The sequence below is a fragment of the Hylaeus volcanicus genome, chromosome 4 (assembly GCF_026283585.1).
Source record: "Hylaeus volcanicus isolate JK05 chromosome 4, UHH_iyHylVolc1.0_haploid, whole genome shotgun sequence".
Lineage (NCBI taxonomy): Eukaryota > Metazoa > Arthropoda > Insecta > Hymenoptera > Colletidae > Hylaeus > Hylaeus volcanicus.
The window spans coordinates 9,123,949-9,151,587 of NC_071979.1; the positions used below are offsets into that span (position 1 = coordinate 9,123,949).

Below are 27,639 nucleotides of genomic sequence, written 5' to 3' on the forward strand. Positions count from 1 at the left end.
AGTGATCTGTCTACAAAACCGTGGACGTAAAACAGTATAATTATGGCGACCAAGATAATATGATTCTAACCTAAAAAATACTTATGTCAAGTCAAAGTGAATCGAACGAGATGTAATATTGACGAAAATTTGTATTCCGTTCACGTAAGATTCATCTACAGAGAACATTATTTTTTTAAATAATCCGTAAATAAGACAAATGTGAGAGCCAATTTAAAACGTACAATTTTCTGATTACAGGTTTTTAACCAAAATGCTTTGACGTTACACGACTGTTGTGCACATGAGATTTGTGTTGGTGTGCGGGCGCGGGATTTTTAATTGCAGAACAATATCTATTTTACTTGTACTGTCATATATGTTGTTCACTTTTAGTATTAATCATTACAATTACTAATTACTTTAATCTTTATTTCTAATTTCTTATAAATTCATGTAATAAAGTATCAAACATAAATGCTTGTTAAAAATCATGTGAAAAAAAAGAGATTGAAAATAAGATTAAATAAATAAAATAATCTAAGTTTATTTTTATATGTACTACACAATTGTGCATTTATAGTTCTTGCCATGAAATCTACTAAAAACATTGGAAGTGGTACCTTGTGGGGAGAATTACCAGCAAGAGAAACTCTCAAGCCGGAAGTTATAACTCCAGATATTATAGAAAATGTCTGGAGGCAAGTTATGGAAGAATTGAATAATGTAGATTGTGATTTTCAAATTGATAGGCAACCTGAATATATACAGTAAGATTATTTATTATTTTAATGTGAAAATAAGTTTTATGTAATCTTGTACAGTATTCTTTATTTATAGGCTACCTGTGGGAAATCTTCATGTCTTGAACACTATAAACTTTCATCAACAACTGAGGATGATGGTAGTATTATATAAAATAATTATCAGAATTTTATATTTCCTTGATACTGCATATATTTTTAGGAGGAAGGAATGGTGTTGGGAAATATGACTACAATTGAGGCACAAGACTTACAAGATGTGAAAGAGTCAGAAAACTCATTTCATTTTTTACCTGTACAGAAAGAAAGGTATCAAAACTTACAAATGTACATAACATTTTCTATTTACACAATTATAAATACATTGTATTTCTTTAGAACTGCATTCAAAGATTCTTCTACAGTGCATTATCTCACACCAGAAACAGCACGTTCCATATTGAGACATGCAGTCATTATTCTTTTGGCTCACATTGGATTTGAAAAATCATCGGATATAGCTATAGAAACGCTTGCAGATATCGCGGATCATTTTCTGAGAAGAATGACGCTTTTAATGAAAGTAGCATACGAACAAAGAGATCATGGCTTTCCCGTAAGCTAAAGTCCATTAAAAACTATTTTTTATTACTAACGACTTTATTATTTAATATTTCATTTTCATAGGATATAGTGGAGAGGGTTTTATTGGAAACAGGCGTTGGCGGGGTGGCTGCGCTTCATGACTACTACCAGGAATATGTCTTGAAGTTTGAAGGAAACATGAAAAAGAAGGTTGAAGCCATGATGGAAAAACAGAGGCAACTTAAATTTAATGCTTGTAGTTCTAAGTATTTAATCACACTGAAACAGCTGTGATATTTAAAACAAAGAACATTCCATTTCTGTCAATGCTCCCTCAATTTTTAGAATGGTCTTAGACGAAGCTGCCAATAAACTGCAATTCGAAGAACTTGATGAATTCGGTAATGTCTATCGAGAGGTACCGACTCTTCAATTGCTGGATCCTGAAATGGGTTTCCCTCCTAGTCTTGACGCTGGTTTTCAAATGTTATACAGTCTTGAACAAGACGAGTAAGTTATTTGTGAAAATACTATTTTTAATAAACAGCATTGTAACGTAAATGGTTGCAGGTTAAACAGCTTGGAGGTAGAAGAAGAAGAAGTTAATGTTAGTGATTCTCCGAGTACTGGACAACGATCAGACACGTCAATGGATAAAAAAAAATGTTGAGATAATCGTACAATTATAATTTTGCTTTCGTGTCTTGTACGGGGAGAAATTATAATAAATTCTTAATATAATTGATGTTTCTTAAGATCATTGCGCGTTATTTTATTGTACCATAATAATTGTGAAATTTGATTTTCTATTATTCTAAAGATTCAATGGTCTACAAATATTGTAAAGTCTCTTTCCATGTTATGAAATTAATCATTAATAATTCAAAGTTGTAAATAATACTAATGTTTATTAGATCACAAGGTAAATTAAACTTTAAATCATAAGCAAGCGACCTCTATGCATGGTTTAAGTTAGTGACCATCGCCACGCGTCCCAGAATGCTTCGCGAGGCCGTTGACAACACGTCAAAAATGGCAGATCCAGTACCGAGTAAAAGTGATATCGAGGAAATTTTCAAAAGATTGCGAGCCATTCCAACAAACAAGGTTTGCTTCTTTATTTAAAACCATGTTCCACGATGTAGAATACCGAAATAATGTCAAAATGTATAAGTTGATAACTGACAGCTATTTCAAAGGCTACGTCATAATTTCGTTTCCAACCTGTAATTTCTTTAAAAACTTTCCTTTCGTCGTTGCACATATCGCGGAAATATTTGCGTCAACTTTCATTTCTGAAATGTTCGAGAAAATGATCGAATCTTACGTGAGAGGCAAATTCATAGTTGTTAATTAAATTTCTGAATTGTAATTGAATATAAACTCCGTTTTATTACACACATATTGGACTCACATTTCAACATTTTTTTTTTCTTAGACATGTTTTGATTGCAACGCAAAAAATCCAGCATGGGCCAGCGTGACCTATGGTGTCTTCCTATGTATCGACTGTTCTGCAGTGCATCGAGGACTAGGAGTTCATTTGACATTTGTGCGGTCGACTCAACTTGATACAAACTGGACTTGGTTGCAATTGAGAAACATGCAACTGGGTGGAAATGCAAATGCTGTTAGTTTCTTTGTTTATGTGCAAGAAGTTATTATGAACAATTTAAATATCTGAAAATGCCTGTATAAGGTTGAATTAATATTTTAGTATTTGTTTAATCCAATAGTAATGCAATCTTTCAATGCTGCATTTTAGAGGAAATACTTTGCACGTCACAACTGTACGACAACTGATGCGCAACAAAAATATAATTCACGTACTGCCATGCAGTATAAAGAGAAGATGGCACAAGCATCAGCACAAGCAATGCGACGTTATGGAACAAAGGTACAACTTACAATTTCAATATAGATGGGTACCTTAAAGAACACTTTAGTTGATAAAAAGTTTTGTAACTATAAATATGGTAATTATAGGTTATTCTTCCTTCGACAAAAAATAAGAAAATGGTGAGCTGTTAAACTGCTTTCGCAAGGCAATGTTTTGAGATTACTAACGTTTGCTTCATACTTCATTTTTTTATAAAATAGCTTTTTAAAATAATAAGTGGTTACTTTCACACTGTATTTGCTCCTAAAAGTTGTAAAAGATTTGCACAATTTTCTGTACAGAATTGTCGACATATTACCATATATTTTATTTCACACATTATTCAATAATTATGTAAGACTACTTTTATTGTGTAACTAACTCATTTAATATGCGTCTATATCAACCCCTTTGTGTAATTAGATTATATATGGATTATAATTCATAAAAAGAAAACACCCTTGCGCGTGTCGAAAATTATACGCTAAGAGCACAGAGGGGACCAAAATCGTTTTTAAATGGTTTTTTTTAAATGGTGTCTCTTTATAGTTACATTTAGATGAGAATTCAACATCAACATCCGAAGAACAAACCGAAATCGACTTCTTTAAGGAACACGAAAACTTTGAATTACATCATAACGAATCACCGACGCTAAGTGATGGAAATTTAGTTTCGGCTGCTAATCTCGTACCAAACAATGACAATTTAGAAAAAAACAATCAAAAAGTTATATCAGAAGTTGCTTCCAATTCTTTGGGACCTACCGTTAAATTATCCGATACTACCACGAATTCATTTTCTGAAAGAAAATCCACCATAGGAGTCAGGAAAATTCAGACCAAACGACCTGGTGTAAGTATATAGATGATTATTTATTAATCATTTATATTCAATACAGTTTAGTTTAGTACAATATTGTGCAAACCATTTTTAAGTTAAGTTGAACTTCGTAATATATACTATAACATAATTTTAAATTACTTATACAATTTAAACCAAAAGGTTATTATAGATGTGTATATTTTAATATTAGTTGGGGAAAAAAACTGGAGGTTTGGGTGCACAAAGAGTTACAACAAATTTTGATGAATTGGAAAAAAATGTTGCTGAAGCCAGTAAAGAGTCACAAGAGAAAGTTAACCAGGAAAACGCAAAAGAGGAACAAGAAGAAATCGCTACCCGTCTTGCCTATAGATATGAGCAAAATTTAAGCGAACAAGCCAAAAAAGTAGAAGAGAGAGCAAAAAATTTCGATCCATCCAAAGCAACACAAGCAGAACGCCTTGGTATGGGATTTAATACACGAAGGTAATATATGTACTTTTTATATAAATTCATTTATTAAATATATCATTCTTGTTTCTTTTTTTTTTTAATATATATATAGTTTTATGTATGCATTTTTAGAGACTGTATTATATTTTCAAGTATTAATATTTTCCCAAAAGAGAATTAATACTGTAGTAAGAACTCAATATAATATATTAAAAGCATGCATAATAAATATTTTACAGTGGTGCAAGCCATTCTGCAGTCGGTGATATGCGGACAATAACGCAGGAAACATCATCAAAGACTATAACTGCATCTGAACCGAGAATTGTTGATGGTGAAAGAGGTCTTTTCATTAGCTTAGACGAATTTTACGAGGCCTTATCAACCCCATATAGTAACAATAGTAATAATAAGTCTCGCAACGAAGAAGTTGTTGTTATAGCAGAGCCAGAACCACCGAAACGAGTAGCCCCGTCAAGCCGTCCAAACAGCACTAAGAACGACAGCAAAACAATAACGGCGGAAGGTGAAGCACAAAAGAAGTTCGGTAGTGCCAAGGCTATTAGTTCAGATCAGTATTTTCAAGACAGCAAAGATGATGATTCTGTGAGTACACGTTATTTATAATTTTGTTTCGTTTTTAATTCAAGATAAAATTTCATATTATTTTAATTACAGTGGGAACGTAAAAGCAATTTGCGTCGTTTCGAAGGCTCATCCAGCATTTCGTCAGCTGACTACTTTGGCACAGGAAGTTCTACGCCAACATCTCCCACGTCTTCGTTGTCAATGCGGCTTAGCGGTGGAAGAGCTGGAGTTGTGGATTTAGATGATGTAAAAGAAAGTGTACGTCAAGGTGTGAATAAGGTCGCAGGAAGATTAAGTTCCCTTGCCAATGCGGCTGTTACGTCTCTACAGGACCGTTACGGACTTTGAATAAAAACGTACTGCATTTTATTAAGATTGTTATTAAACTTATATCTGGACACTTCTTGTCCATTGTTCGAAATTGTAAATAAAAGCTTATAATTCGGCTTACTTGTAATTTTCTCTTTACAGTAACGAACAAGCCACATCGACAATATTGACAAATAGAAATGTTTTCGTAGAAATGAATGCTGTTCTTCAGAAACTTACGTTCACAAAGTTTAAAAATGTAAGAGTCCATGATGAAGCTTAAAGATTTTATAACTATTGCACAATGGTGATAGTAATGAACCACGCTAGTTTCAATGTGATGCAAAATGTTACATAAAGAATTTAAAAGATGATCAAGATAAAATAATAATAATAACTTAAATAACTAGGGATTTGTACTACTTGTTTCCTTGCAACGTAGAATTAAATGGGAATATGGTTTTCCATGAAGGAAACAAACAAGGACGACCGTCATATTATCGCAACCTGTACCCATTAGAGTATCTGGTGCAAGGCAATGATTCATAAGCTCTTCACAAATGTCCTCGGGATACGTCGTGTCGTGTTCTTGACCTGGGCTACATGTCGATATCCGTGTTCGTACAAAGTTAACTACCTCTGCGCTGGTCATTACGTCCCAAATACCATCACAAGCCAAAATAACAAATTCCCAATCTTCCGTTATTTGATATTGTCGAACTTCGGGGAAAGCTGTAGATATGAAATAATTATTTAAATAAATGTTTCTCATTACTATCCATTTTTGTTCTAAACAGATTATTATGAGGTTAAGTTACCAGTCACGATTTGTTCTTGTGCCGATTTACGATCATTTCGTTTGAACATAAAATCTCCAAGAGCGCGAGATAACGCAAGCGTACCATTAACTCTGTTAAATTCAACCCAACCACCAGCAGCTTTAATTCGTTCACGTTCATCTTTCAATGTCGGTTTATGATCTCGACTGAGGGATACTGCGTTACCATTAATACTTGCCACTGCTCTGCTATCGCCAGCATTTGCCTATGAAATGTTAGATAAAGTATAAAAGTAAAAAGTAATTGTAAGTTACAGAAAACTTACACTATATATAACATTGTCCTTAATAAGGAGTGCTGTTACAGTGGTTCCTGCTTGTTCATCTCTAAGTACTTCATCATTTTGCATTGCTTCATCTAATTCCAAGAAGCCATGTTGTATAGCTTCAACAATATTACCTGCCCTATACTCGCTTCTCTTAGTTATGTATTCATGAAGATGTTTTCCAGCATGTTGTGACATTGCTGCACCTATCAATATTATCTATCACTTCTTTGAACGTGAAGCAATTACAGTTATACTTATTTACTATAACTTCCTATTTATAGTGGCCACAATAAAACCTGAAATTTCCTCTTGAAGTATACATTTTTTGGTTCGTTTCATGTTAATTGGTTTTTATATTAAGTGGTGATTTTTTAATGTATACTTTCAGAAAATTGTATTTCTACTGATAATCAAAAACATTTTTATTGCTACGTTCTTACCTCCATGGCCATCATATACTGCGAAGAATGCAGTGCCTGGATCATCGGGTAATGAAAGTATGTGTACATGACAATCTTCCATTTTAGTACGCCAACCCTGCATACACGAACTGCCGACTCTGTAGTTTGAGTCCCTGCAGCATGCCGACTTCTTGGCTGTCACAGGCTCGCTGAGTGTTTGACCCATTATTTTTTTACAGATTCTAACACCATTCATAAAACACTTGTTACTCCCATTAAAATAATATATATTACACTGGTTCTTTATATTGAAAGCGAATCTTAAAGCCTACACAAAATTAAATATTTTCGAAAATAATACGACTAGAGTTAGATCACAGCTGTTAATATGTCAGTGACACACTTAAGTCACGTTTGCTTGATATTTCTTTTTCACTGTATCAGTCGACAGATTCTTAAATTCTACGCTCGTGTACTCGTTCTATACAAATTCTACGCTTATATTAATAAAACGTAAAGAACAAAAATCTAACGTCAAACACCGAAGATGATCTAACCTCTTATAGAATTTCATACGCATCGTATCTTCCACAATTCAAGAAATATCCTTCGAAAATAATATTTCACTCTTATATACATGTACATTATAATCTATCATTAGCTCTTGAACTATTTATGTGATTATAATCTGGCATCCGATCTCACCTTTGTGTGCTGTCAAATGAACGTAGGCAAACCTAACCTTCCTATACACTATTGCTTGTCTAGAATCTGTTGCTGAACGTATGATATGTAATTTTAACAACACTGTAATTTTATTTCATGCCTTTCGTATCTAGCCATAAAGAAACTTGCTGGATATAATATCGGAAAAATTATTCAAAAAAAAGTATAACTTCGTCTGAAACGTATCAACAGCTGATTACACCATGACGCTCCGTCGATCGATTGGGTCCAAAAAAAGTTAGTCGAGTTAGTTTAGTCTCACAACTGATTTTCGACACGTGTTCCGTGAATCATTAATATACGTAAACTAAATGCTAGTAGTTTCCTGAAAAATACTGTATTTGTATAAATAGAATAGTACAGGATGTTATTTATGTTTAACGATAAAAATATTCATAAAATTAAGTTAAAATAGTCTACATAAATAATCTTCGAAAGTTGTCGTGAAAGGTTAAGGTAAGAGAAAATATAATGACTCCTATTTTACAATTTCTATACAAATCAGGTATTTTAATGAATAGAAAACAAAAATACTTTTTTATATTTCTGTTTTCAAACATGTTTAGGAAAAAATTATTTGAAACATCATGGGGAGAGAGGAAGCATCAGAGTTCAATGAAGTGTTTCATAAATATGGAACGCATAGTATGAATAAAAAATCTGATCCTGCATTTGCTCAGGTCGTGAAAGATGAAGGTTCTGGTGAAGAGAAAAGATACAAATGTACTTTCCCTGAATGCAATGCTGCTTTTTCTAAGCCATCCCGATTAGATAGACACATTAGACTTCATACTGGAGAGGTATTACTTATTTTACACATCTTTTTAAACTTGATATCATTCTAATTCTATCTCCTTTCTAATTTCAGAGAAATCACAAATGCAATCATATAGGATGCGATAAAGCCTACACTAATTCTTCTCATTTAAAACGTCATATGGAGACTCATGTTATGATAAAGAAATTGTATAAGTGAGTAAAATTTATTTTATAGGGTCTGTATCCATTGTTTAAACTTATATTCTGTTTCCTATGATTTAAGGTGTCCTGAGTGTCCATTAAACATTAGAGGTCATATACATAACTTGAAACGCCATTATAACTCTGTGCATAAGAATGGTAAATTGACATGTAAAGAATGTAACGCAGTTTTTACTAAAAAATATCATCTTGCAACACATATGACAACACACACAGGGGTATTACACAAATGTGATGAATGTAATAAAAGTTTTACAGACTTTAGAAAATTTAAACGACATAAAGAAAATCATAAATCAGAACAGAAATTGTATCCTTGCACTGTATCAGGATGTTCTGAAGTTTTTGGGAAATGGGCACTCCTTTGTGCTCATAGGAGAACACAGCATGTGAATAGTATGTATTTTTTAATGTAATTTCCTCATAATTCATTGTATGTATGATTTTCTTCAATCTTTTAAATAATAATATACTTATTAATTTAGATTATCGGTGCAAGGATTGCGATAAAGTATTCTTACATAAACGTCACTTAAGATATCACTCTCAAGTGCATATGAAAATAAGACTATTAATACCTTGTCCTTATGACAAATGTCCTCGAGCCTATTATTCTAAAGGAGGTTTAGATGCTCATATAAAAATTAAACATTTAGAACAAAAACATGAATGCAATATATGCAAAATAAAGCTGTCAACCAAACAAAAATTATTGGAACACATTCAGAAATTACATGTGTTAAAGAATAAAATAGTAGAAACCAAAAAATTACAACGTAGAAGAAGAAAAGATGCTGGATTACTTAAAAAGAGCGCGGTATCTACATTAGTCGGAGTTAAGTTACCACCAGAACTAGAAAAGCGGGTGTTAACAAGAGGAGCAAAAAAAGTATTATTAGACGAATTTGAAAAAGTGTCAAATTGTAATTTAAATTCGTAATGTATTGTTCTTTTATAATACTACAATTATAAATAAAGTAAATGTGTGTACATACATACATTTTTCAAATATATATATATATATATATATATTACTTCTGGAAACAATTATCAACATTTAGAAAACGATTGCATTATTAACGGAACGCGTGAAAGAAACAAAAAGATATACTGCATTTAAATTTTTGCTTAGAAGATAAGACATTTCATGTAACACATTGATTTCACATTGTAGTTAATTTTCACTATTCCCACCTCGAGGATCATTGAAACACATACTTAAAAACGGCCACCGAAACCTCCCCCTCGACCGCCCCAATATCCCCCGCCTCTTCCGCGTGAATTATGCATTCCATAACCTCTATTCGCGCCACCTCTGTATCCGCCGAAATCACTATTTCTTGAGAAACCAGCTCCACCTCTACCATTATCATAGCCTCCACCACGAGGAGCGCCGCGAAAACCACCGCTACCTCGCATCAGTTTTGGAGGACTACCTCCTTCCGAAAGTAAACCACCAACTGTATGTCCTCTTGGTGGCCTTCGAGAATGAAAACCACCACCTGTGATCTGTTCCATTTCGTAACGGCAGGCATTCATTCCGCATAGTGCTTTGATTAAACTTAATACCTACAAGACAGAAAGACATATTTATCGAAGTTTGATGTTATAACGCTCAATATACAGAAGTCATCATACAATGGCTTTTCGCACTTTCGGGCTCAGGAAATCTTAAAAGATCGAGAAGTGCGCAAAACCGAGGAAAGGTATGAAAATTTGATCGACAGTCATAAAATAGTACTTTTTCATCAATAGGGCTTAGTTCTAAAATAGTTTCTGGGTCTTTTGCAGCCTTCACAACAAGACTTTCCAAGGCAGGTCGTAAAGCCACTACTGCTGCTGCGTGATGCGGATTCATCTCTAAATTAATCCAATTGTCTAACCTCACTACATCGTCAATGTATTCGACTTTTCGAGAACCAAATAATAACAGATGTATTGGGGATACCATGGTCATTTGCTTACAAGATATCGCTCTTGTACGAATCTGAGAGGAAGAATAAATATTAGTATTAACGCGTAATTATCAAGAATAACCAACGTATGTAACATATCGTACCTTTTCTCCAAATACGAAAAATGGAAACGGAAAGTTTTGTTCAAAATTACTACAGTTCACTGATGTTTTATGAATTAGAGCTGCTTTCGATTCAGTAGTAAGAACTTTTCTTTTTTCTTTATGATAACAAACATTTGGATAAAGCCCCATACATAACAAAGCAGTAATTGTGTCAAGCCGAACATCCGCGCCTGCTTGATAATTTAACGGTGTAGGACAAAGAGTTTCTTCCGGAAACCCAGCACTTTGTAGAAGCGATGACAATTGATTCTTAGCTTCCCATGTAACCCTTAATGTAGGCAAGCTTAAATTTTTCGAATCACAAAATGCTTGTTCTGCATATTCTCCGCCATCTCTAGCTTCTTCCCATGCTTGGAATGCGTGTAGCATCGCCACGTGATCGCTGTACCTTGCACCAGCAAACCATTTTTGTTGAGCAGTCAACCGTCTAGAGTCGGGTCCCATATTATATACTTCTGGAAATGTGGTACTGTTTGCAGCCATTGTTGAAAGTGCATCACCGACACGAAACATGCAACCGAGAATCATCATTTTGCCTAAACGTGGCTCGATAGGTAAACGAGCCAATATTTTACCAAGTGGCGTTAATTCATCGTTTTCATCTAAACACTTCATTTCTGTAATTAAAGAACATTTGTTAAGATATAAAGTATTTTTAGATATTAAAACAATAGTGAACAATTTAGAAACAAAACGTACCGCGTAATATAACTTCAGCTTCAATTACAGCGTCTATAGGTGGCGATTCAATTGCTTTCGACAAAAACTTTCCAATGCTACCTAATCTTAGTAATTTAATACTCAACGCTAATTCATGCAAAGGTGTCCTAAACATTTCTGGAGTCATATGTTCGTCCATTTTAACATAACGTGCCCTGGAGCACAAATGGAAACAAAATCCTGGCCTGACGCGACCTGCTCGACCTTTTCTTTGCTCCAAATTCGTTTTACTCGCCCAAACAGTGGCGTAATTTGTCATATTATTGTGTGAAGTAAAGAGTTTCATTTTAGCTTTGCAAGAATCTATTACGTAGACTACATCGTTAATCGTAATAGATGTTTCAGCGATATTTGTGGATAAAATGATTTTCGTGATTCCTGGTGGCACAGGATCGAAAACTTTACGCTGATCTTCCCTAGGTAATTGCGAATGCAATGGTATAATTATGTAACTCGATCCTCCATAAACGGGGTGCATTTGTAGATGTCTCATTAATGCAAATATTAAATTCCAACCAGGTAAGAAGATCAGTACGGCACCTGGTATACCTTGATCCTTGATATATTTCAGAAGAGCCTCTATAAGTTCAAAACTGATCTCTTTTTCCGTAAGTTGCGACATTGCATTTTTTGTTTGTATAGAATATTCTCCGCTAACGACCTTATTCAAATTTTCGTCCGCTTCTCCTTCAGTTGGCAGATCATCTGAATCGCGACTTTTGCGTTTTCTAGAATCCATAGGTGGTACAAAATTCGTTAATTGTATACAGTCTTCTAAGAAATATTGCTGCACAGGATATGCCCGACCTGGTATTTCTATTACGGGACAATTGTTGAAATAATTACTGAACAATGATGTATCGATCGTAGCCGACATTAAAATAATTCGCAAATCTGGATACATATGAATCATATCGCGAAGAACTACCATAATGAAATCAGAATTTACATCTCGTTCATGAATTTCATCAACTATAACGTGTGATACACCTCTTAAGCCACCTTCCAATTTCTTCAGAAGCACACCAACGGTGCAGAACATTATACTACCATAGGGTCTCGGCAAATAAGATTCAAATCTTACAGAATAACCAACAGATTGTCCCAAACATTCGCATCTTTCGACAGCAACTCGATCAGCTACAGACACAGCAGATATTCTTCTAGGTTGCGTAATTGCAATACTGCAAAATCCACCTTGACCTGATGCAATATAATCATCCAAAATAAACTGACATACTTGAGTTGTTTTACCACAGCCTGTGTTTCCTCGAATAATTATCACTGGATTTTCGTTTATAGCGTTCATTATTTCGCCTTTCTTTAAGAAGACTGGCAAAGTGGATCTTTCTTTAATACTCTTTTGCAGATTGTCATCTTGCTGCAATCTCTCTCGTTGTTCATGTTGCAAATCATCTGACATTTGCTCTAAAGTTATAGTAGCTAATGGTCCTTCATCTATATTGCAGCCAGTCCATGGATTCCAATTTTGTTGCGGCGGAGACCAACTCACTACACCAGCAGGTTGTGGAACAGATGAAATAAAATCATCCAATACTTGATTTGTTATTAAAGAGATACCAGTGCTAGATTGATCATCTTCTGATTTTATAGGTAATTTCTACAACATAAATATGCTTCGTGAATATAACTATACTAGTTACTGCAATTTCATTACATCGTAATATTTAAAAAGTGTCTAATTTACATTTACTGCAACAGGTTTTATGTCTAAACTTGATAAAACATCATGAATCTGAGCTTCCAACTCTGGTGAAATCTTTACTGGATAAGGCTTGATTTGTTCTCCTTCTTTATTTTTCTTTAGAGTACCACTGAATGCCTCGATGACGCCAAGATGATATAATTGCCGAACGAGAGACAAAGCGCAACTTTTTGATGCGGTCTGTTTGTTTGAACCAGTTTCACGACCAGTGACATCTAAAAATTTGTTGAGATTAAAATGTTGTGCTTTCAAAACTTTTATATTAGGTTTTCTTATAAGTAATGATGCATATATGAAGTGAATATAATTTATAATATTGTGTAATTGTATGTATCTGAATAACATTCAATGTCCTATTTCCAAATCATCCTGCATATCATTCAAATACATCATTACTTACAGGAAATTTGAATAAATATTTAAATAATTCGACAACATACTTCTCCCAAGTTGTTTCACATAAATTGATAGTTCAGCCATAAAGCTCCTAAGAAAATAAAATTTCTTTTTATTATTAATATATTTTGTATATTTATAATAACTATAACGTATCTAACAAATAATTGTTATAACATAAATTTAACTTACCACTTGAAAATATCCAAGACCACATTGGAGCACATTTTATTAAGTTTATATGATTGACTGCACCAAAACCGTTATTGAATCATTTCAATAAAAGTTGTGGTTAAACATCATCCCCATCTGTGCACAAGAGAAAATAATCTCCCTAATTTTCTCTTGTACCAGCATTGAGCACAATAGTGTACTCCAGAATGGTCTTGTCGAGTTTCAAGTGGTACAAAAATCACTCATGCTATTCCTTCATATTATCTTGGCAAAAATTTGTATGACAATCTGGGACTTCAAGTAGTGTCAGGATATTGCAGTGATAAGTCCAATCCAATGCAAAAATAAACAGGTACATCGAAACAACCCATACCTCGTATGATCAGGACCCATTGGGGTATACTTGTAATCAGCATTAATTTTGTTAGATTGCATAAATTGATGAAGCTTTGATTTAGCGTTTTCAATAGTCCAATTCCCATGAATTCCAGAATTTACATCAACATCTTCTGCATCTTCAACCTTTTTCTGATCTGCTATTCTGTCCATATATGTATAATTGCCATGACCATGTTCACTGTAAGGTCTATATGCTGGACCTATATCATTTGGACCCATTCCATCTTGGAACACAGATCTTAGTGGTGTAAAACATTCTGAATTGCTAGGTCCTGTATCTCGTGGCTGAACTGTGCCTGCATCTTTTGGAACATCATCAGCATTTACATGTCCTGTACGGACTAAATAATTAATAAAATCTCTTGCTGCATTTCCCTGTGCATCTTTTTTGTTGGTTGAGTTTCCTGCACCGACATAATCGAAGCCAGATACACGAAGTTCACAAAGAAAACGCTGTCTATGTTTTGGACCTATTAAAATTATAACATTTATGAAAACAACTTCAAATACATACCTTATACATACATTTATACGAGTACGTATCGATAAAATATTTGATTTACATAAAAAGTTTTAGAACAAATTAACCACATAAATGGAGGATTTTCACTGTATTATTTTGTGTAGCATAGAAAACAATAATACGATACCTGTGGGTCTCACATCAAATTGTGGTTCTTTTGAAGTTTTTGCGCACCATTGATGAAGAAAAGATTTTATATCACCCATTTTAAAATTCTAATGATACACTTAAAGTATAGCGAATATCATTCGCGTATTTATTGAATAAAACCAGTATAACCTACTAAGAAACCGAATACACAACAACTTTACTGCCTCTATGGCGTCAACTGCGTCAACCGGAAAACGGAGATAACTTTATTCGAATAATATATGAATGGAGACAATAAAGTGATCGATTTGTAACTTCAATTACAATGAACAGTTTTTATTATAATTTCTATCTGTATAACATAAAATAATATCTGAATTTATAATTCAAATTGTACTTTTTATGAAATGTTCACAGATCTAAATATATTTTTATCTAGATAATAATATAGCGTATCTTTGGTGAAAATATAATTTTATGGTCATGTTTAATAAATTTTTGGTATGGATTATACAATAATTACTACAGATTTATGTTGATTTTAAACATTTTTTCAAAAAAATATTTAAAATATATTACAAAGTGTGAATGAATATATTATGAAAAATATTATCACTTACGAAACTGCATTTAAACGTACGTTTCTAATAATAATATTTTATAGAAAATCTACACTTATGGTATTACAAATTTTGCAAAATTGAAATTTCATTTACAATTCGATTTTGTAAATGCTATTTCATGTGTGCAATAATTTGTATTATAATTCGCACTTAATACACGCGCATACGATAGATTGTAGTTAAATAATATAGCACGAAAGACGCATTAACAAACTCGCCTTACATATTCAAAGACATAATAAAAATAAATTAATCTTCCAATTAGATATCTAAAGCATCTTCTATAAATATCTTCTATCACTATCCTAATTAAACAACCGTAAATTTTTTAAAAATTATCGAATTTATACATGTTAAAGTTATTATTTGGTTATGAATTTAATATATTTAAAAACTACCTTTCGCGAATTAAGATATGAATTACTTCCAAGGATTCTTATTATAAATCAAAAGATTATAGGTAAAGGTGTTGATATAGTAGCAAGCTTTGACGATTGTACAAGTCTAGGACTACGAGGTGATTTAAGTAATTGTGATTCCATTAACGTAGAAGTTGTAGGTGTTGTCTTGGACGATAACTTTTTCCGCATTGGTTTCGCGGGGGTTCGTACCGGCGTCTTCATTCTTGATATAGTTTCATTTATTAAAATTTGTTCTAGTAATAGGGAACTTTGGAGATCTCTTTTATCTTTTAATTGTTCTTTGAATAGATTATATGTTGTATCAACTGAACTTTGCGACATAGAGTTTTCTTTACCTTCTTCGCGTTTAGTTATTTCTTTTTTAGATTGTAAGATCTTTCTTGCAGCTCTTCCATTCCTCCTTAATTTAGATCCACTGCCAGGATTTCTATGTTTTGCTGATGTATTTGGAGATTGAGTGTACAATAACTTTCTATTTGATGTATCCAGTGGTGTCCGGCGACAAGTACTCAACACACCTAGTGCTTTCTTTGATGCATTGGGTGTAAGTCTCTTAGAAGCACTTACTTTTTTCAATGATTTGCCTTTTGCTTCTTTCCTAGCCTTTTTTATTGTTTCTTTTTCTGTGTTCAAATGATTATATGATTCTTTTAATGCTTCCTCTATTGACATTCCATTTATAGTAAATTCTTCCCCATTTATTTCTTCATACTCTTTTATTAAATTCTTAAGTTGCTCTTCCATTTTTGGTAACTGTTTTTGGATTCTCTTACGTTCTTTCTCTTCCATTAATAACTGACCACCACGATTGTAGAAACGGTCTGGATCATTTGCACGTTGCAACAGTTCTTTCATTTTTGTCCACAAGTTGTCACGTTGTTCTAAGAGTGAAAATATGTGCTTATAGCTCTCATAAAACTTCTGTACTCTTTTTACTTCGAGCTCGTGTAATGTCAATAAATCTTCTGTGTATGTCTGACAATGAAAATATTGGAACTGTTTTCTTTGCTCTTCACTGAATTTACATAAATCCCATAAATTCACCAATTGATCTCTCACTTGTGACACATATTTTACAATATTTTGCTTTCTTTTTTCTTTACATCGTGCTAATTCTTCTTGTAAAGCATTTCTAGTTGCAACACTGTATCCACTGTAACTACTAAGAAATGATTGACAAATATGATCTGGCTCATCAAGGTTTTTCCATATTGCATGTAACTCTTGTGTAAGATCCTCCACATGTTTTTTTACCTTGTCTACCTGATGTTTAAGATCATCTCTAAGTTCCTTCAATTTGATCATATTATTGCTATTGAGAACAAAGTTTTCACCGTCTGTGTATATAAAATGTTCAAAATTAGTGGATGGAGATATGCCCAGGTCATTTATCATTTTGATGATCGTTCTGCGCATTTCTTTAAAAACTGATTCTAAACGATTCTTCTCGCCTTCTTGCTTTTCCAGATATAGTTTAAAACTCTCTAGTTCCTCCTCAGATAGTAAATTGTTCTCTAAATTGATCGGTTGAGTACCAAGTACTCTGCAAAGGGATTGTTCCTTTTCACGCAATTCCTTTAAAAGTGCCATGCGCTGATCTTTGCAATATTGCAACTTTTGTAAATCTGAAGATAGCATTTTTTCTACCTCTTTCCATGAATAATTTTCATATCCAGTCGTTTGTACCTCTATTCCTAATTCCTTACTTATAGAAGAAATTTGATCCATTAATTGAGTAACATTGCTTAATATTGTTTCTTTTTTCAGTTGTGATTCTGAAACCATTTCTTGTAAGAGGTCATTTATGTGACAAAATACCTGTTCACAATACATGGAACAGGATTCTTTTGTAAATCCTATCTCTTCCCATATTTGGTATAACAGGCCTAATGTAGTTCGAAGTTTTACCATAGTTTCTTCCAATGTCGGTTCCCACATAGACAACTCGGCCATTCTTGTATTTTGTTTGTACGCGAGTTAAAGCAACTCTCAGAGATTAATAGAATAACTTGAATGAAATTATGATAGACTATTCTTGTATTTATTACTTATATAAACTTTTACGAATTACAAAATAAATAAATTTGATTCCTGTGACAGGATTAACCTTTCTGAACCATGGGATATGGGAATATGGAATTAACTGCTATTCTTTTGAATTTTCATACAGCTGTTAGTGCGCATGTGTACGCATGGTCGTCTATTATCGTTAGAGTAGCTACGATACCTTAGCCTTGATCGGAACCCTCGATAACAAAACTGGTCGGAACTACTTTCACTACAAACTTGGACGTTTTGCTACCGATGGCGTCACCAAACCTCGCTCACAGAGCAGCTTAGTGAGCGGCGAGCTTTCTGGATGCCTCAAAACATTTGACGCCTGTTGCTTAGCAACTAACCCATAACCTACGCAGAGGTTGTATGATAACGATAAGCCTTCCAAAATCAACATCAGCGCCACAAGTAAAACAGCTCGTGAAACGAGGACCCTGCTTCTCACGTATGGATATTTTCTACAATTCTAGTTTTTTAATTTATTAATAGTTTGCTTCGCAGTGGAAAAATGTTATGTTTGGCAAGACTGCTACGATGACTTCCAGATAATTTTATTCGCAGTGCCGTTGAACAAACTGCGTCTATGTGAACGCACCTACTTGTAATTGTGTAAGGTTTGCAGTTCGTGGGAGGTTTTTGGAGTTAGGCAAGGGCGAATGTCGAATTTTCTTACTGTGGGACGGAGGTGCGCGTGTCAGGAGACCGCGGGAAAATGAATAATGACGAAGTGGCCAGGAAGTGAAAAATGATCGAAGCAAAATGAGGAGGACCTATAATACTGCAGCAGACGTCCGAACGTCTGATTGTCTCGAACAAACGAGACGTTTGCACAAGTAATATAGTAACTTCTACAAGCCAGTAATTCTCCTTATTTACGTCATGCGTTATTTTGGGGAACTCCTTTTTTAATGCTACTCGAGTATCGCGAAATTCACCTTGCATTAACATAACCTAAATTCGCGCACGATCTCCAATTGGCGCGCTTTTACGTACATCTCTTTCCTTTTATTTCTTAGGAAATTCTCACAATGAAAAGGTTATGATATCAGTTTGCCACTTGTAAATAGTTTATGCTGGTCCTGTCTAATATCCAAGACAAATTAACTATGGGCATGCAAAAAATTAGTATGCATAAAAATTGAGCTCTTGTATTGCGATAAAAACTCGATAACTTTGTCTACATATATTTAGATTCTTTTTTTATCTTAAGTATTGTTTTTTTTCAACCTGTTTGTAATGTGATAAACATTGATAGATGTTTTATCAATGTCATCGATAAATGAATGCGAATACATATATGTATATTATGGAATTTATGTTATTTCTCTTGTTAAGATATATTCTTTATCTTTGTTTTACACCAAATTATATAATATGCATTATATGAATCATATCGTGATATTTTTTATTATATTAAAAAATATACCTAAATTATATGGTTACCAACATCTAATATTGAAACAATTTTAATAAAGTATAGTAATAGGTTATGCGAGGTCACAGAAGACAATAAAAAATATATTTGATTTCATAGGGGTATAACAGATATTGCCAAACGATTAGATGAACAAAAGAGCCGTGCAATAACAATAACAGATTTGTTTACCCCATCAGGGGAAACACTGCGTGTGAAGCTTAAAGATTATTGCATAAGGTTAATAATTAAAGATCCTATTGGATATGCACGTAAAACTGAGGAGTTGTTATGGAGGAAAGCGTTTTATGATAATGTTTATGCTGCTAAAAAATTGCGAAAGGTATTAATTTTTTTTATATGCATATTATAACATTTACATTGCTAATCTTTTGGTAAAAATATTAAAATATGCAAATCTTATTGTAGGGTAATACATGGACAGAAACAGAAAAAGCAGTGTTATCTGTTCATTTGGCTGTAGGGGTAGGTTTTTATCATCACCTGATACTGAAATTGCAATTAGAATATGGTTTAGATTTGGTTGGTGCTATTGATTTTGTTCATACACAAAATGACACTGAATTGTTAAGCGTAAGTTTTTCTTAATATTGTTGTTATGCAAATTAGAATATAATCATGCAAATAGTTAATTATAACAAGTACCATGAAACTAATCTAATTCTTCACTTTTTTTTTGTATATTTCAAAAGGTGAAGAATAAGCCAAGTCAATCTAAAGTTTATACAGAAGAAACAAAACTGTGTGTTGTGCGCTTTATACATAGAAGCTTGGTATGCCTTGGGGATTTAGCTAGATATAAACTAGAATTAGATCCATTTTGGGATCCAATGATAGCAAAAAGATATTACAAAATGGCTATAGCGATTGATCCGAATATTGGATTACCCCACAATCAATTGGGCACTGTAGTGGGCAATAAAAATTATGGTCTCGATGCAGTGTATCACTACATGAGATGTGTCCTCTGTACTGAACCATTTGAAGGAGCGGAAGGAAATTTAAAGAGAGCAATTGTCACTCATTCTATTTGCATAGATGAAAAGTGTTCCATCCGCATGTGCATATCAAGATTGTTTTCCTTATTACAATTATGGGATTATGATGTACCAAATTCTGATAGAATAAATCAGGAATGTCAGGATCTCTTGAACAGCATTGAAACTTGTCTGAGTGTAGAACAACCCGAACTAAGTGATGCAAATTACAATGAAAGAGAAAGCAGTATCGAAGTGTATCTTCAAAACTGCAAAAACGGAGAAGTAAATTATCTAACGGACGATATGATATTCAAGATTGTTGCTATATGTTTGATGTCTATTTCACAATTAAAAAACAAAGAATCGAGTGAAGTACAAGGTGTCGTCGCTATAACTTTGGCGATATTATCTCAATTAATACAATTTGCAATAACAAGATTGCAAGAGTCTTTTATAGACGAATGCAATAATAAACCTATGGAAGAGAAGAACGACGTAATAAAACAATTAAAATCAGATTCAAGCGAAGTTGATAAATCTACGGATAAAAACAATGACAAAGTATCCTCCGAAAAAGGAAATGCGGAAAATAATGGGGATGTTCATAATGGTACCCGGAAAATTCGAGACAAAACTAAAAGTTTGCTTACGAAACTTCGTCGACGAAAACGAAGGAATAGCAGTGATTCAGACGCTACTGACGTCGAATCTTCCAGCGATGATGTAAATTCGGACGTTTCTGAGACAGAGGACGATGTATTAAGCGAAGGTAATGTTTTATCGGATGATGCATTATCGGAAGACGTTACAGATGACGAAGGCACAGGTACACGAATAAAGAAAGAAGTTACAACTGATACAGAAATCAAGAAAACCAATGGACACGTGAAAACAGAAATAAAAGTCGAAACAATCGATGAAATTAATCAAGAACAAAACGGTGAACAGGTGTTCGTCGATGAAGTGGACAAAAAACTCGACGATAAAGATTCTATGACCAATCCTGGAAGCGCAGTAACAACGAATTTTAACAGTACGTTCGAAGAAAGTAATGACTCATCGGGCAGAGTAACGTACATTGCTCAATTGAAGAAACAAGATTTAAAACCAGACGAGGTACTGAATATCATGGTTGGGAAAGAAATACTGGCGTCTATTAAAATATGTTGCGACTGGTTAAGGAGTAACCCGGATATTATAAGAATATGTAGCAAAAGTTCACGGATTTTATTGAAACGCGTTACAATTTTGTTGAATCTAATTAACATCGATACGGAGACGTTATTGAAAAGCTGTAAGAACGATAGCATAATTTTATCAAGCGTAGATAAATTGAAGGAGTGCGTTAAAATCATTCCACTGCCGGAAGATATTGACTTGAGGGGCTTGAATCTATTGGTGGATGCCCAAAGGTCGCTCGACTGGAAGATACTATATAAACATAAAATGAATAAACGGGAGGAAACTTTGCTAAGAGCATTGAAATTGATCGAATTTGGGCACTTCCTTAATTCCGTTGAAGACGCTGGAGTGAAATATGAACAAACGAAACAAATATTTGTAACGATCGATGCGAACACCGCTAACGTAACGAAGAGTAATGGTAAGGATTTGGAAATGGATCATTCGCGGGGAAAGTTGATGAGGCACATGGGCAAGTTATGGTTGAAGGCAGAAGTTTGCGCTTTAGAGACTCGTTTAAGATCTAGGCTTATGTCTCCCTACTTAGTGCCGGACCATGAAGCTTTAGCAAAGCATACACCAGCTCTTAAACGTTTAGTTTATGCTAAGAAATTCATTGTTGTAATTCCCAGCGTTGGTAAGTAAAATGATAATATTAAAATTAATGAAATTTTAGTTTATATTTTCTGATTAAAAGTAAAAATAACACATCATTTTTAGTCGTTTCTGCTTTGGACGAAGTGAAACGTATAAGTGGCCGAGCAAGAGAAGCGACACGCTGGCTTGAAGGTCAATTAAAACGAGGTTCACGATTCCTACGAGCGCAAAGACCTCACGAGCGGTTAGCGTTACCATATATAAAAGGACCAAGACCGAAAGATAAAGAAGCATGGTTATTTTTCCAAATTATAGAATGTTGCCACTACCTTACTCAACAGACAAAAGTTGGTATAACGAATGATGCAGAGACACCAGTTGTCACATTATTAACTGGTTGCAGTCCAGATGAAAGGAGAGTCCTTACTTTTAGTCCTGATGGATTGGCAAAGAGTGCAGGTAAATTTAAAAGAAGGGATTTAAAAGACGATAACTTTATTGTATAACGTGGTGTTCAATTACAGGCGTCAATATTGAATATATAGAGTCATTTCATACAAAATGGAAGGCATCGAGTAAAAGTCATGGTTGAGCATATTGAGCTAATGGAGATGATCATCCGCTGCTTCCTCATACTGAAGTGAAAGTGAAAGACTTGACCCTTCTTGAGAGCTGCAAATACGGTCAGCTGAGCGGGCGAGTCTGAGAGGGCTGGAAACCCAGAAAGGAAAATCGATGGTTCTCCTACAACAAAGCCAAAATGGAATTTAATATCTTTTTCCATGAAAGAATTTTAAATAATAAACTGGTTTCCTTTTAATCACTGATTATTGGCTTTTATGTTTAAACAAAGATTGTATTTTTCACTATTTCTCAATAAAAATGAACACGTCATCGCGATGTTTTCCAATATGGAAAAGTTCCAATGAACGAGAAAGAAAAAGATAGGTAACGATTAAACGAGTTTATATAGTGACATACGTCACTGTTCTTTTCAAATTGCAATTAATTTTATTTAAAAATGCATTACAATAAATCTTATAATGAATCGTGATGTACTGATTATCACTATCAGAATACACGTAGTATGTTTATGTGTAGTATTAGTTAGATTTTTGTCGCTTTGAACTAGAGCCCATGACACGTGTACACGTGTTTTAGTAACTAAGATTCGTCACATTTCTTCACGTGTATTGAACACGTAAATACACGTGTATTACAAATTAAATTTTAATATACATACTACAGGTTTCGTACAGTTATTTCTATATACTATTTATTTTCTACTGTTACATTTACATCGATGTTTCAATAATTTGAAGAATTGAATTTGTTGATAAAAATACTGCTGATGAATGTGTCGAAGCAATTGTAAATTCATTTATTTATTTTTGCAGGATGTTCAAGATTTTCAATTCTCCTTTAAAACATATCTGATAACTCCTTATAACATATTCTTTGATTTCATAATTTTTTTACAAAATACATCATTCCTTCTATACCTACATTCCATTTACATGCCTGGTTAGTGTTTTAACGTTACAGTAGTGGCAACGCGACATAACCTATTAACCTAAAACAATTCCTGGTATATCGTAAATAATATCAAGTATTTCTCGCAAGAGTTTGTCGTTTTACAGTTCACACGTTCAGTGAAGTATCTTCTAGCGGAACGAAGGGATCGTTTCTTGGGGGAACGTATTTATTGTCGGCCATTGGAGGAACTATACACGAGCGCGTTGACATATCGTGTACTTTCGTCGTATCGTGCATCATGGCTTAGCATAGAATAGCCGCTCAAGTTGACCCTTCTATGTGATCTTTATGGTTCTTCGGAATAACTTATTAACAAAATTCAGCGTATTTTCTTTGGGAACGGGAGTAGCGAACGAAATTCCTGTGGTGCGAAAAGAATCGTAGCATTCGTGGAAAGTGGTGCGCAATTGGCCCTCGACGAGGGAGAATCGAAAGCGTCGAAAGTAACGAGTCATCTACCGATTCAAGATGGCAGAAGGCCAGGATACACGGAAGAAAATCACGGTTAACGTCAAAACGCCAAAGGAGAAACAGACCGTCGAGATCGAGGAGGATGCTAATATTAAAGACGTAAGTATTCTTGTCGCGTATTCGTAAATTTCATCGAAGACGGGATTCACTGTTGATCATCACGCTTGTCATTGTTGGGTTAACTTTAATAACCATTTCTCCCGAAATTTACAGTTTAAAGAGACGGTTGCGAAGAAGTTCAATGCTCAATCGGATCAGTTGTGTCTGATCTTCGCGGGGAAAATCATGAAAGATCACGAAACGTTGAGTACGCATAATGTCAAGGATGGCTTGACGGTTCATCTGGTTATTAAGGCACCTCGTTCTGCTTCCAACCAAAGCCAAGACTCTACACCGACTCAGAGACCGCAAGGTATGAATATAACAAACATTATGTTATGAATTAAATGGAATGTTACTATCACAATATATATTTTTGTTTTATTTTGTTTCATTCAGCTGACATAAGTGCTAGTCCCTTCGGGTTAGGTAGTTTAGGAGGACTCGCAGGCCTGGAATCCCTTGGCTTGGGTTCTGCTAATTTCATTGATTTGCAACAACGTATGCAACGTGAACTATTGTCAAATCCAGAAACAATGCGTCAAGTACTCGACAATCCGTTGGTACAAAGTTTGATGAACGATCCAGAGAATATGCGTAACTTGGTTACGGCTAACCCTCAAATGCAGGAGTTGATGCAACGCAATCCAGAAATTAGTCATATGCTGAATAACCCAGAATTGTTGAGGTGAGTATCTTTTTTATCTCTTTCACTTATTCTACATGTACATTTATCTGCTTCTACTCTTTGCTTAATAAGTATTTAAATTTATTTAGACAAACAATGGAGTTGGCACGCAATCCATCGATGCTTCAAGAATTAATGCGTTCCCATGACAGAGCTCTGTCTAATCTAGAAAGTATTCCTGGTGGCTACAGTGCGCTTCGTCGCATGTATCGTGACATTCAAGAGCCTATGCTTGCTGCCGCGGACAGCGAACGTAATCCTTTCGCAGCATTAGTCGAAAACAATGGTAGTCAGGATAGCCAGAATCCACAGCAGGGTCAAGAGAACAGGGACCCTTTGCCAAATCCTTGGAATCAGGGTCAAAGCAACGATTCTCCTAATCAACAACAAGGAAGAGGTTTATTGGATTCGCCAGCAATGCAAAGTCTTGCAGCTCAAATGATGGAAAATCCGCAGCTTATGCGAAACATGTTGAACGCTCCGTATACGAGGTCTATGCTGGAAGCTATGGCAGCGGATCCCTCTATGGCCAGTAGTATAATCGCTGCCAATCCGTTTCTTCGAGGAAATCCACAGATGCAGGAACAAATACGAGCTATGCTGCCTGCATTTATTCAGCAAATGCAGAATCCTCAAATTCAGAATGTCGTTACGAATCCTGATGCGTTAGCGGCCATTATGCAAATTCAACAGGGTATGGAGCAGTTACGTACCGTTGCTCCGGAACTTGTTGAAAAGTAAGTTGTTGTTAGTGTTTTGTGTTACAGCTTTATTGTGGAACATAAATGCATTAATGTGTAATTTTTTAGTATGGGCATGACTGTACCACCTGCAGCAGCAACAACACCAAACGCTGGAGCAACAAATCCAACTGTACCAACTACACAACCGGCGGCGGATACAAACCAACAAGATACATTCTCTCAATTTATGGCACGCATGGTAAGAATTTTGTTTGCGTTAATTGGTGAATAATTCATAAAGGAGCTAATTGGTAATTTTACGTTCGCCAGGTATCAGCAATGGCATTAAATCAAGGTGCAGAGGTAGATGGTCAACCTGTACCTCCACCAGAAGAGCGTTACAGAGCACAGTTAGAACAGCTTACGGCTATGGGTTTTGTTAATAGAGACGCTAATTTACAAGGTAACAATACGTATAATCTTGAAACCTGTTTTATTATCTTGACTTATAAACATTTCTAATAATTATAACAAACTTGATTTAAAAATTGATGATTATGCTTTCTACTCTTAATTAGCCTGTGTTAATGGAAGTAGAAAATTCAGATTAACAATGGTATATTAATATATTTATACAATATTTTGGTGTCGTTTTCAGCATTAATAGCCACATTCGGAGATATAAACGCTGCTGTTGAACGGCTACTGTCTAATGGACAAGTGTCCATGAGCTAACCACCAATATGCAATGCTGTTATTCCATTACTATTTTTAATTTTTTCCTTATTTACCTCTTACAACAGGCGTGGTGAGAGATATTTGAGGTAACTGGCTGTCAGAAAATTATAAACTTCTACCCCAACTCTTGACAGAATACACGCTACTGACTCGTTCAACATGCATTTTTATTTTGGATTGGTACTTGATCGTACTCGATAAAACAAGTACTGCTATCTAAATGTTTAACTTGTTCACATGTTTCACTTTCGAAATTTCTAGTTTAATTCTTTATTCTGTACGTTTTCTCGATGTGCTGAAAGTACGAAGTAGCTCTGTTAATGTATTTCGTCGGTGTAAATTTATTCGTCATACATTCAAGATTATATTACTAGATCGTAATACGAGGGACGTGTCCTTCTTCTTTGTTATTATACGTTTACGGTGTTTCTTAGAAACAATGGAACCTGCATGGAAAATAGATTGCCGTTAAAATAAGTATGATGCTTCTGGCTTGATCAGTCGATTACAAATTTTTATAAAGAATAATTTTGTTTTGCTTAAGTGTAATATAATCACACTAGTAAATGTATTGCATGAAACGTTGATATGTTTGCAACAGAAACGGGGGTATAGGTAATTATCAATTAACTACATAACATTTGATGTATAGGAATAAAGAACTTGTCGAGACTATGAACTAAAGACTTTGAGGTGACGTGAATTATAATTCAATTATTCGTTCTGCTTAACGAGAAACATACTCGGTGATCCCGTTAATGTTTTCCATGTGAGTTTTGTACGTGTGACTGGTGAGAAGCGAAATTTTTTTTGTTTCATCTTTATGCCGACGCACATTGTTTTACCTTTTTGTTTCCTTAGTTTCTATTGTATGCGTAAAAAAAGTAACTATGCACTACTACATGTCTTAAGATACAAATTTAGAGATTTGTAGCGTGATGATTGAGGATTCTATGGTGTAGGTTGTTTATATAGAGAAACGCGCGGAAAGATCGATTTAACGAGATGTCACATGTAAATGTGTTTAAATTGGAAAAAATGTAATCGTCGGATAGCTCTTAAGGTATATTGAAAGAAAAAATGGTAAATGTTGTAAATTATCTTTATTGAGGAAGAAAAAAAAACAGTTATAATTTTACTATTTTTGATTGATGTACGATTACAGAAATATCCATGCGCATTATAATAAACTTTTATGTGTATTCAGTATACTTCACTAAACAAGGTATTCTGTACAATCGATTATATGACAAAATAAAATCATGGTTGATTCATATTAACGAATTTTAACTATCAAGTACGTTTTAAGGTATTATTCAGTTACCTTAGCGATAAATATTGCGAGTGGATGATATGCGAATATAAAACGTATGTTTAGAAATAACATAGACTGAAACCTATGTAAAATATACATTTCGAATTGAATCGATATGTCTTTAGTAACCC

The 27,639-nt window shown here is 34.3% G+C and overlaps 9 protein-coding genes across 14 annotated transcripts in view; 5 read left to right on the forward strand and 4 right to left on the reverse strand.

The window, feature by feature from the left end:
• The window catches only part of LOC128874977 (troponin T, skeletal muscle), a 79,709-nt gene extending 77,186 nt beyond the window's left edge, over positions 1 to 2,523 (reverse strand). The window contains exon 1 of the mRNA XM_054120224.1: positions 2,520 to 2,523. The gene's annotated coding sequence lies outside the window, so the exon portion shown is untranslated. The remainder of the gene's footprint in view (positions 1 to 2,519) is intronic.
• On the forward strand, positions 5 to 2,067 carry LOC128874979 (STAGA complex 65 subunit gamma-like). Of its 2 annotated transcripts, none has more exons than XM_054120226.1 (9): positions 5 to 144; positions 241 to 346; positions 563 to 749; positions 820 to 883; positions 946 to 1,052; positions 1,122 to 1,338; positions 1,410 to 1,573; positions 1,653 to 1,817; positions 1,878 to 2,067. In XM_054120226.1, the coding sequence occupies exons 3-9, from the start codon at positions 571 to 573 to the stop codon at positions 1,975 to 1,977; spliced, it is 996 nt and encodes a 331-aa protein (XP_053976201.1). In that variant the 5' UTR covers positions 5 to 144; positions 241 to 346; positions 563 to 570; the 3' UTR covers positions 1,978 to 2,067. The 2 variants fall into 2 exon arrangements, with proteins under 2 accessions (XP_053976201.1, XP_053976202.1); XM_054120227.1 differs by having other exon boundaries at positions 1,410 to 1,543.
• Positions 2,298 to 5,768, forward strand: LOC128874974 (ADP-ribosylation factor GTPase-activating protein 2). Of its 3 annotated transcripts, XM_054120211.1 has the most exons (9): positions 2,298 to 2,414; positions 2,746 to 2,937; positions 3,073 to 3,204; positions 3,294 to 3,326; positions 3,736 to 4,041; positions 4,223 to 4,497; positions 4,704 to 5,070; positions 5,143 to 5,408; positions 5,524 to 5,768. In XM_054120211.1, exons 1-8 carry the CDS (start codon positions 2,307 to 2,309, stop codon positions 5,398 to 5,400), a joined length of 1,671 nt encoding a protein of 556 aa, XP_053976186.1. In that variant the 5' UTR covers positions 2,298 to 2,306; the 3' UTR covers positions 5,401 to 5,408; positions 5,524 to 5,768. The 3 variants fall into 3 exon arrangements, with proteins under 3 accessions (XP_053976186.1, XP_053976185.1, XP_053976187.1); XM_054120210.1 differs by lacking the exon at positions 5,524 to 5,768 and having other exon boundaries at positions 5,143 to 5,498; XM_054120212.1 differs by lacking the exons at positions 3,294 to 3,326; positions 5,524 to 5,768 and having other exon boundaries at positions 5,143 to 5,498.
• LOC128874980 (probable protein phosphatase 2C T23F11.1) lies at positions 5,565 to 7,804 on the reverse strand. Of its 2 annotated transcripts, none has more exons than XM_054120229.1 (5): positions 7,575 to 7,804; positions 6,909 to 7,111; positions 6,466 to 6,671; positions 6,180 to 6,405; positions 5,565 to 6,093 (listed from the first exon to the last, which is right to left on the reverse strand). In XM_054120229.1, exons 2-5 carry the CDS (start codon positions 7,093 to 7,095, stop codon positions 5,768 to 5,770), a joined length of 945 nt encoding a protein of 314 aa, XP_053976204.1. In that variant the 5' UTR covers positions 7,096 to 7,111; positions 7,575 to 7,804; the 3' UTR covers positions 5,565 to 5,767. The 2 variants fall into 2 exon arrangements, with proteins under 2 accessions (XP_053976204.1, XP_053976203.1); XM_054120228.1 differs by lacking the exon at positions 7,575 to 7,804 and adding an exon at positions 7,427 to 7,546.
• Positions 7,805 to 7,849: 45 nt separating this feature from the next.
• On the forward strand, positions 7,850 to 9,566 carry LOC128874978 (zinc finger protein 320-like). The gene is made up of 5 exons (XM_054120225.1): positions 7,850 to 8,051; positions 8,162 to 8,395; positions 8,464 to 8,567; positions 8,638 to 8,972; positions 9,062 to 9,566. The coding sequence occupies exons 2-5, from the start codon at positions 8,183 to 8,185 to the stop codon at positions 9,514 to 9,516; spliced, it is 1,107 nt and encodes a 368-aa protein (XP_053976200.1). The 5' UTR covers positions 7,850 to 8,051; positions 8,162 to 8,182; the 3' UTR covers positions 9,517 to 9,566.
• Positions 9,567 to 9,724: 158 nt separating this feature from the next.
• LOC128874967 (dosage compensation regulator) lies at positions 9,725 to 14,933 on the reverse strand. Of its 2 annotated transcripts, XM_054120201.1 has the most exons (8): positions 14,722 to 14,933; positions 14,046 to 14,541; positions 13,543 to 13,589; positions 13,085 to 13,317; positions 11,356 to 12,997; positions 10,636 to 11,273; positions 10,318 to 10,563; positions 9,725 to 10,145 (listed from the first exon to the last, which is right to left on the reverse strand). In XM_054120201.1, the coding sequence occupies exons 1-8, from the start codon at positions 14,798 to 14,800 to the stop codon at positions 9,795 to 9,797; spliced, it is 3,732 nt and encodes a 1,243-aa protein (XP_053976176.1). In that variant the 5' UTR covers positions 14,801 to 14,933; the 3' UTR covers positions 9,725 to 9,794. The 2 variants fall into 2 exon arrangements, with proteins under 2 accessions (XP_053976176.1, XP_053976177.1); XM_054120202.1 differs by lacking the exon at positions 14,722 to 14,933 and having other exon boundaries at positions 13,691 to 14,172.
• Positions 14,934 to 15,139: 206 nt separating this feature from the next.
• Positions 15,140 to 18,064, reverse strand: LOC128874972 (protein regulator of cytokinesis 1-like). The gene has a single exon (XM_054120208.1). The coding sequence runs from the start codon at positions 17,680 to 17,682 to the stop codon at positions 15,754 to 15,756; it is 1,929 nt and encodes a 642-aa protein (XP_053976183.1). The 5' UTR covers positions 17,683 to 18,064; the 3' UTR covers positions 15,140 to 15,753.
• Positions 18,065 to 18,388: 324 nt separating this feature from the next.
• LOC128874968 (nonsense-mediated mRNA decay factor SMG5) lies at positions 18,389 to 22,873 on the forward strand. Its single transcript, XM_054120203.1, has 6 exons — positions 18,389 to 18,617; positions 19,319 to 19,541; positions 19,628 to 19,792; positions 19,912 to 22,018; positions 22,102 to 22,437; positions 22,503 to 22,873. The coding sequence occupies exons 1-6, from the start codon at positions 18,544 to 18,546 to the stop codon at positions 22,568 to 22,570; spliced, it is 2,973 nt and encodes a 990-aa protein (XP_053976178.1). The 5' UTR covers positions 18,389 to 18,543; the 3' UTR covers positions 22,571 to 22,873.
• A 650-nt stretch (positions 22,874 to 23,523) lies between these two features.
• LOC128874976 (ubiquilin-1) lies at positions 23,524 to 27,469 on the forward strand. Its single transcript, XM_054120215.1, has 7 exons — positions 23,524 to 24,084; positions 24,199 to 24,397; positions 24,484 to 24,772; positions 24,862 to 25,509; positions 25,582 to 25,714; positions 25,786 to 25,918; positions 26,114 to 27,469. The coding sequence occupies exons 1-7, from the start codon at positions 23,983 to 23,985 to the stop codon at positions 26,188 to 26,190; spliced, it is 1,581 nt and encodes a 526-aa protein (XP_053976190.1). The 5' UTR covers positions 23,524 to 23,982; the 3' UTR covers positions 26,191 to 27,469.
• Positions 27,470 to 27,639: the final 170 nt, after the last annotated feature.

What these genes read in the sequence shown, in the direction of transcription:
- LOC128874979 (XM_054120226.1), top strand. Translation starts at nt 571, where the DNA reads ATGAAATCTACTAAAAACATTGGAAGTGGTACCTTGTGGGGAGAATTA. An exon ending in TTACCTGTACAGAAAGAAAG is followed by an intron (nt 1,053 to 1,121) that starts GTATCAAAACTT and finishes GTATTTCTTTAG; the next exon opens with AACTGCATTCAAAGATTCTT. An exon ending in AAAGAGATCATGGCTTTCCC is followed by an intron (nt 1,339 to 1,409) that starts GTAAGCTAAAGT and finishes TCATTTTCATAG; the next exon opens with GATATAGTGGAGAGGGTTTT.
- LOC128874974 (XM_054120211.1), top strand. Translation starts at nt 2,307, where the DNA reads ATGCTTCGCGAGGCCGTTGACAACACGTCAAAAATGGCAGATCCAGTA. An exon ending in CGACAAAAAATAAGAAAATG is followed by an intron (nt 3,327 to 3,735) that starts GTGAGCTGTTAA and finishes GTCTCTTTATAG; the next exon opens with TTACATTTAGATGAGAATTC. An exon ending in ACAGCAAAGATGATGATTCT is followed by an intron (nt 5,071 to 5,142) that starts GTGAGTACACGT and finishes TTTTAATTACAG; the next exon opens with TGGGAACGTAAAAGCAATTT.
- LOC128874980 (XM_054120228.1), bottom strand. Translation starts at nt 7,449, where the DNA reads ATGCGTATGAAATTCTATAAGAG. An exon ending in AGGACAATGTTATATATAGT is followed by an intron (nt 6,406 to 6,465) that starts GTAAGTTTTCTG and finishes AACATTTCATAG; the next exon opens with GCAAATGCTGGCGATAGCAG. An exon ending in ACAAGAACAAATCGTGACTG is followed by an intron (nt 6,094 to 6,179) that starts GTAACTTAACCT and finishes TCATATCTACAG; the next exon opens with CTTTCCCCGAAGTTCGACAA.
- LOC128874978 (XM_054120225.1), top strand. Translation starts at nt 8,183, where the DNA reads ATGGGGAGAGAGGAAGCATCAGAGTTCAATGAAGTGTTTCATAAATAT. An exon ending in TTAGACTTCATACTGGAGAG is followed by an intron (nt 8,396 to 8,463) that starts GTATTACTTATT and finishes TTCTAATTTCAG; the next exon opens with AGAAATCACAAATGCAATCA. An exon ending in GAGAACACAGCATGTGAATA is followed by an intron (nt 8,973 to 9,061) that starts GTATGTATTTTT and finishes TTATTAATTTAG; the next exon opens with ATTATCGGTGCAAGGATTGC.
- LOC128874967 (XM_054120201.1), bottom strand. Translation starts at nt 14,800, where the DNA reads ATGGGTGATATAAAATCTTTTCTTCATCAATGGTGCGCAAAAACTTCA. An exon ending in ATTTGATGTGAGACCCACAG is followed by an intron (nt 14,542 to 14,721) that starts GTATCGTATTAT and finishes TAATTTTAATAG; the next exon opens with GTCCAAAACATAGACAGCGT. An exon ending in TAAGCCCTATTGATGAAAAA is followed by an intron (nt 10,146 to 10,317) that starts GTACTATTTTAT and finishes TCTGTCTTGTAG; the next exon opens with GTATTAAGTTTAATCAAAGC.
- LOC128874972 (XM_054120208.1), bottom strand. Translation starts at nt 17,682, where the DNA reads ATGGCCGAGTTGTCTATGTGGGAACCGACATTGGAAGAAACTATGGTA.
- LOC128874968 (XM_054120203.1), top strand. Translation starts at nt 18,544, where the DNA reads ATGAGGAGGACCTATAATACTGCAGCAGACGTCCGAACGTCTGATTGT. An exon ending in CAAACGAGACGTTTGCACAA is followed by an intron (nt 18,618 to 19,318) that starts GTAATATAGTAA and finishes TTGATTTCATAG; the next exon opens with GGGTATAACAGATATTGCCA. An exon ending in ATGACACTGAATTGTTAAGC is followed by an intron (nt 19,793 to 19,911) that starts GTAAGTTTTTCT and finishes ATATTTCAAAAG; the next exon opens with GTGAAGAATAAGCCAAGTCA.
- LOC128874976 (XM_054120215.1), top strand. Translation starts at nt 23,983, where the DNA reads ATGGCAGAAGGCCAGGATACACGGAAGAAAATCACGGTTAACGTCAAA. An exon ending in ACCGACTCAGAGACCGCAAG is followed by an intron (nt 24,398 to 24,483) that starts GTATGAATATAA and finishes TGTTTCATTCAG; the next exon opens with CTGACATAAGTGCTAGTCCC. An exon ending in CTCAATTTATGGCACGCATG is followed by an intron (nt 25,715 to 25,785) that starts GTAAGAATTTTG and finishes TACGTTCGCCAG; the next exon opens with GTATCAGCAATGGCATTAAA.